The sequence below is a fragment of the Carassius gibelio genome, chromosome A17 (genome assembly GCF_023724105.1).
Source record: "Carassius gibelio isolate Cgi1373 ecotype wild population from Czech Republic chromosome A17, carGib1.2-hapl.c, whole genome shotgun sequence".
NCBI classification, from domain to species: Eukaryota; Metazoa; Chordata; class Actinopteri; order Cypriniformes; family Cyprinidae; genus Carassius; species Carassius gibelio.
In genome coordinates, this window is record NC_068387.1 from 10724451 (window position 1) to 10736686 (window position 12236).

Consider the following 12236-nt stretch of genomic DNA (forward strand, 5'->3'; position numbering starts at 1 on the left):
TATATATATATGACAAAAAAATGTTTGAAATAAAAAAATAGATAGATAGATAGGTATAGATTTATATGGGTGTTTTTCTTTCAATTATTTCAATCTTTTTGTTTTACTTTTGTGCCACTTTGAATAATTAAAAATAAAATACAAATCGTTGTATTCATAGGTTATATTATAATTGCTTGTATTTTTGTATTTTTATTGTGCCTGTTCAATCATTCTTCCTTATTTCTAAAATGCTCAAAGGTTGAGTTTGCCTAGACATGTATTTATTTTGAGCTTTTCTCATACCCATTATGCGTAGAATTAATCGATCTGAAAATCTGACATAATATTAGTACAGCTACACAGAAACACACTGGACGCAAACTGATAACGTGCTGCTCTTCAGTTCTTCACAAAGAAATGGAGGAATGCGTCTCTGCTGAAGGGGCGGTGCGCATGCGCAGAGGCGGACAGTGTGTTGCAGGAGCGCGTGGCGCTGTTGCTCGTAACTAGGCAGCAGCGCATATCTGGCAACCCACTGTAGCGGCGGAGAGCAGCGGATTGCATTCTGCCAGTGTAATATCAACATTGGAAAGGACGCAGTCAAAATACAGTGAGTAGAATATTGTTGACATATTACAATTCAAATGTATTCTTCATACTGTATGACATTTAATAGGTGCTGTAGCCTCTTTGGTCAGTGTATTATGTGTTTATGGCTCGAGCGTGTGTGGTGTTGCTCTTGTAATGTTACGGCGGCGGGGCCTGAAGAGCAACTGTCACAATAATGGACCGTTTGTTCAGCGGACTCGCATGCATTATATCACTGCAGGCTCCAGTGTGCTGTTTTATAGAGCTAAACGCAAAATTTATCTGCATTTTTTTGGCGTACAGGCCAAAAAATGCCCATATCAGTGATAAACAGCGCGCGCTATAGGGCCTGAGTGACTCCCATCGTGTTAGAAGATACTGTAACACAGTTTAAGACGTCGTTTGCAGCAAAGGATTAAATAAACATAAAACGAATACATTTGTTTGTAATAAATACGAATAAGATAAATACGATCAAATGAGGCTGAATTTATGCAACTGATGATAAAACAAGCATGTGTCAATCACTGTTTCATTTCTTCATTTCAGACCAGCATTATACAATACATAAGTTAGGTCTGTATATTTTTATATTATTAGGAAAAATAGCATAAGTAGAGTGCCAATAATAGTTTTCAAACTGTTTTTTTTTTCTCTTCTGCTTCTTGAAGTGTGAGGGGGAAACCTGTCCTGCATCTTTATCTGTCATTAGACTTTAATATGGCATTGCCAGCATTAATTGGAGATGAGCTGAGAATGTTCTAGGATATTACAAAACAAAAGGACTGTTTGGTTTTGTTTACTGCTCATTTTATTTATATGTATATATATATATATATATATATATATATATATATATATATATATATATATATATATCATAAAAAAAATCCCTATGCCTCTGAAACCACCTGTTCTCTGACTGTAAATACCAAGTTTTGTCATGAAACTCTAGATTGTGCAGACTGATGGGTCCTTAACGTAAACTGATGATATTCTTAGCATTTAATGACTTGTCACAATCTGATTGGTTCATCTTGCATATGCAGCCAATGAGCTTGCTGCTTTACATTTAAATGGCTGGTTAGCATTCGCTTGAGAATTGTAGCGCGTTTTCAGAGTTCCTCTGAAACCCTCCACCTTCCCCAGCTCCACTTATCTGCTATGGGTTATTTTATATGCTGTTTGTATGTCTTAAACACTCACAGCACCATATCAGGATATGTATATATTAGCAGTAGCAAGTTCCTGTACTTGCTTGCAGCAGCAGGGTAGGAGATCATTTCCGACAAGACCAAATACATTAACATTGTCATATGTTAGAACTTAGTAATAACGATATATTTAGAAGAAACATTATTACGTCCTGGCAGAAAGAAGGGGTTATTAAAAAATGTCTTCTTTATAAACAAGTTTTCACAATTTTACCTCAAACTTTTTTGTCGGCAACAGATATTCATGAAAACCTTTATAATCAGGTAATATCATAATAATATCATATGATGTTTTATGTGTCACACCATGAAATATAACATGATATTATAAATCACGATGTCACACACAAATTTGCATTTCTAGAATACACAAACAAGAATTCAAATTCTAAATTCAAAAAATGTAACATTTTAAAAATTCAAATTCTAAAAGTTTTACATTTCAAATAATGTACTATTAGTTTGCAAAACCTAAAAAAATAAATAAAAAAACTGACCTTGCTGACAATTCAATACATGGATTTTGTCCCAGTACTGAAGAATCTAAGCTTTACAAATTTCATGCAGTGAAATACACACATATTGTGTCTCTGTAGAAGATGTGTGTGTGTGTTTTACAGTGTCATTTCCATCACGCAGTCCACTGGGTGCACCAGATGTGCATGGTTAACAACATCTCTGAAACACTAATCTGGATGGATTATCTTTGGAGGATTAAAATGTATAGTGTTATTACAATTTTCAATGATGCAGTGAGAACTGAAGAACAGAACTGAACAACACTTCTGATTAACCAAACCGAAACACATTCAATCCAGATACAGTGACATTATTTAAAGCATGAGTATGATACCATCTTTACCTGCTATCCAACCAAATGAATCCTTTCAACACGAAATAAATATACATTTATATAAGATATAAAAACTTGATTAAAATATATGGAATTATACGTTTTAAACATATAGTCACATGCTGTATGATATCAAAGTATTAAAAAGAAGTGTAATTAGGTGCGTAGAGACTTTGTTGTTTTTATCCTTTGTAGGAGATGGCAGTGAATGTATACGCCACATCAGTAACGATTGAGAACCTGAGCCGACATGACATGCTGGCGTGGGTGAACGATTCCCTTCAGCTCACCTACACCAAGATTGAACAATTATGTTCAGGTGGGTTCTACTGCCTTATTTCACTAAGTGTTTCTGTCTTTTATGTCATGAATGGCACTAGCATACTCTTTATTTCTGCTCTACTATAGATTATATAAGACTACACATAATTTATTTTTTGTTTCTCATCATGCAATGAATGAGCTCTGTTGACCCATGTTCTCTTTCGCTGTTTGTCCTCAGGGGCAGCTTATTGTCAGTTCATGGACATGCTGTTCCCAGGGTGTATTCTTTTAAAGAAAGTGAAATTTCAAGCAAAGCTGGAGACGGAGTTTATACACAACTTCAAAGTTCTCCAGGCAGCTTTCAAGAGGATGAACGTTGATAAAGTTAGTTGGCCCTTTGGAGAATTTGCTTCGATGCACATCTTTTTACTTCAAACTTTTCTTTTAACTTAGCTTTACTCAATTAAAAAAATAAATCAAAGCTTTCAGTTCATTTGGTAAAAAATATCAACTACAATAACAGTTGATTGAAAGAAGGCATGTTTGTTTATATGTCACATTTCATGTTTTAAACAAAAAAAGCAGACTGTTGATGTGAAAATTAAGGGATGTGATTGATTAATTAATTGGGTTGTACCCGTGTTTTCATGAACAGTGATTAATATTCATGAACCATCAATTTACCATAGTATGAAGCTAATTAATATTCATGAGTAAGGCCTTCACCTTAGTACTTGTAAAATACAGACATCTTTAATAAAAAAATAGAAGTAATTTTCATCAATATCCAACATTAGGCCTAGATATCGCTCAACAGGTCATTAGTTAAATAGTTATGAATGTAAATGAGTTATTAAAGGTAAGGCTGATATATTGATGTAGTGTGCATTATATGATGTAGTGTGCTGATTTTTGGTGTCAGGTTAGCTGAAAATATATGTGTCTAATGTTTTTTGTCAAATATGCTTTTGTATTCTGTAATTCCTAGGATAGGAGAAAGGATTTTAACATCAAAATTACCCCTCATGATTACAGCTGATGCTGATTTGTTTTCCTTGTGTTATCCAGATAATTCCTGTGGAAAAATTAGTGAAAGGAAAATTCCAGGACAACTTTGAATTCATCCAGTGGTTTAAAAAATTCTTTGATGCCAATTATGACGGAAAAGAGTATGATCCCATTCAAGCTAGGCAGGGCCAAGATGTGGCGCCTCCACCAAATCCAGGTGAACACTTTTCCCACAAACCCAAGAGAACTGGTTCCTCAGGTAACCTCGAGATTTTGCCGCAAATTTGCTGCATTGATTGCTGAGGCTCTACTGATTGACAACATGCTTTGCAAAGCAGCTGGATGTGCACAGGCCTCAGAATGATTTACTCCATGCCCAAGCTTTCATCAATGAGAAAACAATGAATTCAGCATTAAACAGCTCTGTGTTGCTCTGTTAGTGCAGTACTAACAAACAGTTTTCCAAAATCAGTTCTCATGTGCCATCCTGAAGGGTCATAGCTTGCTTAGTGTCACTTCGGTCAGTCCTATTCATCCCTCAGTCCCTCCAAATTCTTTATTGGTCATTATAAAGTTATAGTCACCTGAAATAAGTTACCTCCCAAAAATAAAACAAATAAAAAAAACATTCCTTTTCTTTTAAACCTCTATTGCATCACTTAAACATGACTGATTACATTTTCTATGAAAATAAAAATTAAAAACTAAAATAAAAAAAGAAATAAAAAGAAATCATGTGGTAATTGAAATAAATAAATTCATAAAAAGATATTAAAAACAGAACAAAAATAAAACAAACTGTTATTACAGAAACTATAAAAATGGGTTTCTTAGTATTCACTATAGAAATGTCACTTTAATGTTCTGTGAATTCTAAAGAAAAAAAAAAGTTATATTTTTATAGTTAATACTAAAAGTCACTACTGTTTAAAAGTTTTGGGTTAGTAAAAAAATAATACTTACATTTTTATATAATACTTATTTCGCACACACACACACACACATATATATATATATATATATACACATATATATATATATATATATATATATATATATATATATATATATATATATATATATATATATACATATATATATATATGTGTGTGTGTGTGTGTGTGTGTGTGTGTGTGTGAAATGTTTCTACATATCATATTAGAGTGATTTCTGAAGGATCATGTGACCCTGATGACTGGAGTTATCCCTGCTGAAAATTCAGCTTTTACATCACAGGAATAAATTATATTTTATTTAAAATATATTACAATAGAAAACAGTTCTTTTAAACCCTTAGGTGAGAACTTTTAAACAGTAGTCTACATATAATTTATAAAATACTGACTCTTTTAAAGTGCATTTTATTCACTAATAAATATTAATCTTATTTTTAGGCTTTTTTTTTAAGCAAAGTAATACATTTCATCCTTGACCAGAGAAAGATTTTAAAATCAGCACCAGGATGAAGTTACACCAAAAAAAACTATTAATTTTTTTTAAGTCATCCCTTCATTAACAACCCTTTATTAACATCTTTTTGGTTTGAAAAGTGATGGAAAAGGGTTACCCTGAGGCGAAATTGTGCAATAGAGGGTTAACAGCCAAGAACTGGAAACATAGAGTCCCCAGAGAGGTACAAAAGGGGTGTCCTAGCGTGCTGACAGTTGACTGCTTTTGTGCTCGTTGGGGTGGATTGAGAATGTGACCTCCATTTAGTTTGTAGTCACATCTCGTCACACTTTCCTGACTTGGTTAAACCTGCCAGATATGAAGCAGATAACAGGCTTTTGAAACAGTTAGTTTGATCACACACACAGGCTTAACCAAAGTAATGGGGTGACAAGCAGCCCATGCTGTAGCTTGTTAAAGGCTGAGCTTACTGAACCTCTTAGCTCATTTTAGTGAATCATTAGCTCTGTTCTAAAACCTAGTGAGCTCCCTCCTTAGAATGCACTAAAGGAATAGTTCACCAAAAAATGAAAGTTTGCTAAAAATGTCCTCAACCTCAGGCCAGTCAAGATGTAGATGAGTTTGTTTCTTCAGCAGAACAGATTGGGAGAAATTTAGCATTATATCACTTGCTCACTAATGTATCCTCTGCTGTGAATGGGTGCCGTCAGAATAGGATTCCAAACAGCTGATAAAAACTCCACAAAAATCCAAAGCACAACTTCATTCAATCAATTAATGTCTTGTAAAATGTTTGTAGTAATTAAATTCATAATTAAGTCCTATATCCATAATATTGCTTTCTTCAGTGAAAAAGTTGTCTCATCTGAATCAGGAGAGAAATATGCACAGATCAAGCTCATATATCAGTGTAAATTAATGTGAGAGGAAGGAGGAAGGATTTTTTTTTTTTAATTAAATTTCTCCAAATCTGTTCTGATGAAACAAACTCATCTACATCATGTATTGCATAAGGGTGAGTACATTTTCAAGAAGAGTTTTCATTTTTGGGTGAACTTTTTCTTCATAGGCATCATAGGCTCACTCTTGAGGATGGAAAAAAAAATTCCCAGCAAAATGGCCTTATGCAGTTCTGGCCAAAACAAGGTACTGAATATCTATATATACTGTATATGTGAAGGCAATCCCTAAATTTCCATTGGCATACGCTTACTCAAAGAAAAAAATCACTTAAGTTGGCAAACAGAATACAGAATTGACCATTATTTGAGATCTCATGAAGAGCGCTGTTTGTAGGACATTTCAGATCAGTCACTTATGAGGGTCCGTTTTGGCCCACTATAGTATGGAACAGAGCTAAATGTGTTTAAAGAAGCTGATAGAAATGACAAAACCCTAAAATTGCATGGATTAGGTTGTACATTTTCTGAACGGCTCCCATTTATTGTTACTAAACTAAACATCTCCAATTTCAGGGCCTCAGAGAACATCGCCAACAGTACCTAAAAACATGCCCACACCACAGAGGGTGACCACCACCATAAGGAAGAACCCCACACACACCCGAAATGGGGGAAGTGATGCTGAAATCATGGAGCTTAATCAACAGGTAGAGTCCCTGGGAGGGTAAGGAAGACTTACTCTACCTCGGAGCACTTTGGATTGGAGATTGTAGAAATTGAATAGAAAGAAAAGTGTAGGTAGATTTTGCATTTTTCATTTTTATCTTTCTTTTCTCCCATTTTCTTCAGACCATTCCTTCATCTGCTATCCCACTTATTCAGATTATTGCATTTTTTATTATATATTTTTAAGTCTGCATATAGGTTGTCTTATCATATTAAGCATATTGACTTTTTCCCATTAAGGAATGATTATGTTCTGATTAGTATCTTACATTTAGTCTTTTTTGTTTTATTGAAGTTGATGGAGCTGAAGTTAACTGTAGATGGTCTGGAGAAGGAGAGAGATTTCTACTTCAGCAAACTTCGAGACATTGAGCTGATCTGCCAAGAACAAGAGGATGAAACCAACCCCATTATCAGTAGGATAATTGACATTCTGTATGCCACAGAGGTACTGTCAATGATATGGTTTATATCTTTTTTTTTCTAGTTATTTGACATATATATTTGTCAGGTTGATTCATAATTTGCGATATCAATATCAGTTTGCATCGGCTGTCGACTAATTCCAAGTTGGTCATGTGGATTAACCAACAGAAAGATGGTGCCATAACATGACTCAACAAGAACTACATTTGAGTTCCAATGCCAGTTATGGTAAAAACACATTATAAACATAATTTTGCATTATGCTCACGAGTCCTCACCACCTTGGAAATCAAATTTTGAGCACCATCCAAGTTCTTAGCTGTCTGAAATCCAACAAAATTTACTGACAACTGTATGTGTATATATGAAAAATGCCATGTTGAGTCTTCAGAATCAAAATCAGTTTATCGAAATGGAAATGAAATGACTAACCATAATGCTATTGTTGCTATTGATGTTTTAATAAGAGCCACTATGAAACTGTGACCTAAAATAAAGATAACTAGTTTAATGACATGCTCCCCAGGAAATAATAAATAAATAATTCACAATAAAAACATAATTCACAAATAAAATATTGAAATATACAAAATTTTACACAGAGTTTTGTGCAGTGTTGAAATACCATGATCATCCTAAAAATGCCAATTTTTTTTTTGTACAGGATGGCTTTGCCCCACCAGAAGATGATGAAATAGACGAGCAGGCCCACTTGGACGAATTCTGAGCATCATCGTGACCCTTCACCATTTCCCCTCCCCACCACTTTGAATGGCTCCCATCTATTGCACGCTGTTAATATCCTCTCAGTTTCCTACAAATCTGTGGGCTCACCATATATACTCGAAATCTTTGTCCTCTGACGCCGGTTTATGCACTACATACGTATCAACAAACACTCGCCGTCCTCACCCCCATCCAGACAGTAGCACCAACCACGACACATCCTAGCCGTCACAGCATGTTTTACAGATCGACATTGAGAATGAACAACAGAAAAAGGTATTACAGAATGTGGGTAGCACAACTACCTGAAAAAATGTAAATATTTGAGATGAGAAAGACGTTTTTAAAGACATTTTTTCATACACATTTTCTTTAAGGTTTGTCCCGGCTCCATTCAGTATGAAATGATCAGTATCATGCCATCCATCTGTGTCTCCAGCTTCAGTCTGCCTCTCTCACTGACTGTACACTTTAAATGATGGAAAATTACTATTCTGTTATCAGTTTCTCACTCTCATGTTGTTTCAAACCCAGATGACTTTCTGTCGTGGAACAAATGAAGAAGGCTTTTGGTTTCCATAGAATTACAGCAAATAGAGACTAAAGCTTTCATTCTTGAAAAAGGACACAAATGAACCATAAAAGTGGTCCATGAAATGCATACACTATATTCCTGGTCTTCTTAAAGCTTTTTATGAGCTTCAGGTACAGATGTGACCAGGTGATCATCAAGTTAATGAAGCTCATGAATTCTAATGAAAGCAGCAACTAGAGCTAGAGAAGATGTCAAGATTTTCAGTGAATAACTTTAATTTCAGTCTGTAGATCACACAAAGGTATCAGAATCTCCAGAAGACTTGGAATAGAGCACACAAGTTCAATGCACAACTTGATTTTTAAGGTGCTTCTGTGTCTTTACTGAAGCTTAAAAGCTTTGGTTTCCATTCATTGTATGTCATTGTTCTACCAAAGTATCATACATGTTTGGAATTACATGAAGGTGAATAAATAATGACAGAATTTCGTTTTTAGGTGAACTATCTTAAATGACTAAGAATAGCAGACACTATGAGAATCCCAGAAATATGTGACATGATGAAAAAATAAATGCTGAGCTGCAGAGAGGACTTTTATACTTTTAATCAACTGGATGAGCCAGTGACATTAAATGATAATAATAATAATAATAAACATTAAAATATGTCAGCAAGGCTTTAAAATGTAACTTATGGCACAGGTTGTTTTGCTTGTACCCAGGGAGCATGTAAATGTTATACATTGACAAGTGATGACTGATGGTTTGAAAATCATATTTTTCTGTTGTGCTTGATTGTGACATTATTCTAACACGTCATAGACTGCAAAATGGAAACTCACTAAATGGATGGAAAGTTGTATTACCGTCATACTTAACTAGAGTTCATATTCAGCCATTGAGCATGAGGGACAGTACTCATTGTTACTGTGGACATTTTATTTTAGTGGCAGTCAAACATGTGATACTACTGAACAGATGATGTCATGTCTAATTGAACTGACGTTTGCTGCTAGAGTTGCTGCATTTATGTGTTTTGTTTTGTATTTATTTCGCTCAGCTATTGAATAGCATATGGGCTGTGCATCCTTAACTGTAAGTCATATCAGATTTGTACGGAGCCCCGCACATTACATGCAAGAAAAAATAGTTGGCTAAATCATCTGCACGATTTACTAATTAGTTCCCTCGATGTACTAAAATGTGCACGCGATTAATATTGCGTCCACGTTTTAGTACATTGAGGGAACGAATTAGTAAATCGTTCGCACAATTTATTTATTTTTTCTTGCATGTCATGTGCAGGGCTCCGTAGATTTGTAAAAAGCCCTGATCTAACTAAACAGAGACGCTAGATGTCATTTGTTTGAATCTACTTCTCTCTGTGTTGAGAACCTGAGTCATCTTGTATTGTCTCAGTATATGGCTATAATTGTGTTTGCATAAATCGTTTTGAGTAAATAAACATTCGTGAAAATAGATTTTGTCCATGCATTTCATAAAACTGCATATAATGTATGTCACTGCAATCAATCTGTGAAAAATATAGTTTAATTTTCAATTAAATTTTGATGTCAGAGAAAGACATTTTCAGTTGAGACAGCTCAAACATGCATTTTAGTCTGGGACTAGCTTAAGCCTTGTTTGTGAAACCGGGGGATAGATTGACAACTATTTATATGCATTTTTGGTAAGTAGTCTGCTATAGTGTTATAAAGATCTCATTCATTTACAAGCTATTACAAATTTGTCTTGCTTTCTGGCCACATAAATATCAACAACTGCACCAAATGTCATGTTTTTGCTAATTTTCTGCACCTGAACAAAATTCATGTTTTTTTTTCTTCTTGAGCATGAGCTCCATATTCTCACTATATCATTACTACTGTATATGCCATAAAGGCCTGAGGTATCACATATGATGTTGTCAAAAGGTTCAATAAACTGTTTAATTTAAAATAATAATAAAATAAATAAAAAATAGATTCTTTGTGGCTATTAGTTAATGTGTTGGTCCTTACAGTGTTAAACTGTCTTATAGGGGCTAAACAAAACTTATTTCTTCTCATTGTCTAACAGATTTATTTCTGGGTCAGAAGAAAACCACTTTTAAGAACTCTGGGCATGCATCTCCGAAAAAACAGCTTCTGCGAAAATATCAAATGAGAGATGAGGTTTAAAAATAATGAATATCTTGCAAAAGTAAAATATGCTCATACTATTGGATTCAGTTTAAAACTAGTGCGTTTTTTTTCCTAATGCAGTTTGGAAACATGATCCGTCATGTCAGAGTGAAAAATCCAACTGCCATGAAGGCCCAGTCACCAGAAAGCCCAAAGACACAGAGACTAAACAGACTTACACTCAACATTAGACGTTTTAAAGTTGGAATGATGACCAAGACTTACAGAAGAACTGACACTCTGACCGCCCAGTGCACAGTAAATATGAATTATAGGTTTAATGAATTCATAATCCTCACATACCGTCACAATGAGAGTTTAAACCGCTGGTAAAAACACTGCAGTAATCCACAAGAAATAGTCACGACTCCATCATTTATAATGAAGTGAAAAAATTGCATGTTTAAGTTAAGCTGTTTTAACTTTAAATAGTCACTTCTGGCCAGTGATAGTCCATGATAATGCTTCCTCCAGTTTAAAGTCCCCTTTTGGCCCCTTACACTTAAATCCACCAACACATTTATTTCAGCCTGTTTTAGACAGTTTTTTGCTTGTAATCGGTGCTTGATCTGTGTATATTTATTTATTTATTTTTACCGGACAAATATATTATCGATAGGGGATTCGTATATTGATATTAAAAACACCTTGACTGATTTGTTTCTTACAAACACAAGCATTTTGCTTCTCATTAATCAAAGGACTGGAGTTACTTACCTGTGGATTATTGTGATGTATTATTAGCTTAAGTTTAGACTCTCATTCTGACGCACACAGACTGAAGTAGTTTTATTTTAACTGTGGTGATTTTGGCTCACATTTAACAAAAACCCACCAATTCAGTCAGTCATATCAACAAATTAGAATATGGTGACCTGCCAGTCAGCTAATCAACTCAAAACACCTGCAAAGGTTTCCTGAGCCTTCAAAGTAGTCTCTCAGTTTGGTTCACTAGACTACACGGTCATGAGGAAGACTGCTGATCTGATAGTTGTCCATAAGAAAATTATTGACACCCTTCACGAGGAGGGTAAGCCACAAAACATTCATTGCCAAAGAAGCTGGATGTTCACAGAGTGCTGTATCTAAGCATGTTAACAGAAAGTTGAGTAGAAAGTGTGGAAAGAAAAAGTGTGGAAGAAAAAGATGCACAACCAACCGAGAGGACTTCAGCCTTATGAGGATTGTCAAGCAAAGTCGATTCAAGAATTTGAGTGAACTTCACAAGGAATGGACTGAGGCTGAGGTCAAGGCATCAAGAGCCACCACACACAGACATGTCAAGGAATTTGCTGAACACCAGACAACGTCAGAGGAGTCTTACCTGGGCTAAGGAGAAGAAGAACTGGACTGTTGCCCAGTGGTCCAAAGTCCTCTTTTCAGATGAGAGCAAGTTTTGCATTTGATTTGGAAACCAAG

General features: G+C 34.9%; 1 protein-coding gene across 3 annotated transcripts; it reads left to right on the forward strand.

Moving 5' to 3' along the window:
* The first annotated feature begins 471 nt into the window (after positions 1-471).
* LOC128031414 (microtubule-associated protein RP/EB family member 3) lies at positions 472-10113 on the forward strand. Of its 3 annotated transcripts, XM_052619666.1 has the most exons (8): positions 499-592; positions 2405-2628; positions 2833-2956; positions 3140-3285; positions 3970-4168; positions 6795-6928; positions 7243-7395; positions 8038-10113. In XM_052619666.1, the coding sequence occupies exons 3-8, from the start codon at positions 2836-2838 to the stop codon at positions 8098-8100; spliced, it is 816 nt and encodes a 271-aa protein (XP_052475626.1). In that variant the 5' UTR covers positions 499-592; positions 2405-2628; positions 2833-2835; the 3' UTR covers positions 8101-10113. The 3 variants fall into 3 exon arrangements, with proteins under 3 accessions (XP_052475625.1, XP_052475627.1, XP_052475626.1); XM_052619665.1 differs by lacking the exon at positions 2405-2628 and having other exon boundaries at positions 472-592; XM_052619667.1 differs by lacking the exon at positions 2405-2628 and having other exon boundaries at positions 472-592; positions 3970-4126.
* Positions 10114-12236: the final 2123 nt, after the last annotated feature.

Coding starts and splice junctions, on each gene's coding strand:
- LOC128031414 (XM_052619665.1), top strand. CDS start 2,836: ATGGCAGTGAATGTATACGCCACATCAGTAACGATTGAGAACCTGAGC. Junction 2,957..3,139: donor GATTGAACAATTATGTTCAG/GTGGGTTCTACT, acceptor GTTTGTCCTCAG/GGGCAGCTTATTGTCAGTTC. Junction 7,396..8,037: donor ACATTCTGTATGCCACAGAG/GTACTGTCAATG, acceptor TTTTTTGTACAG/GATGGCTTTGCCCCACCAGA.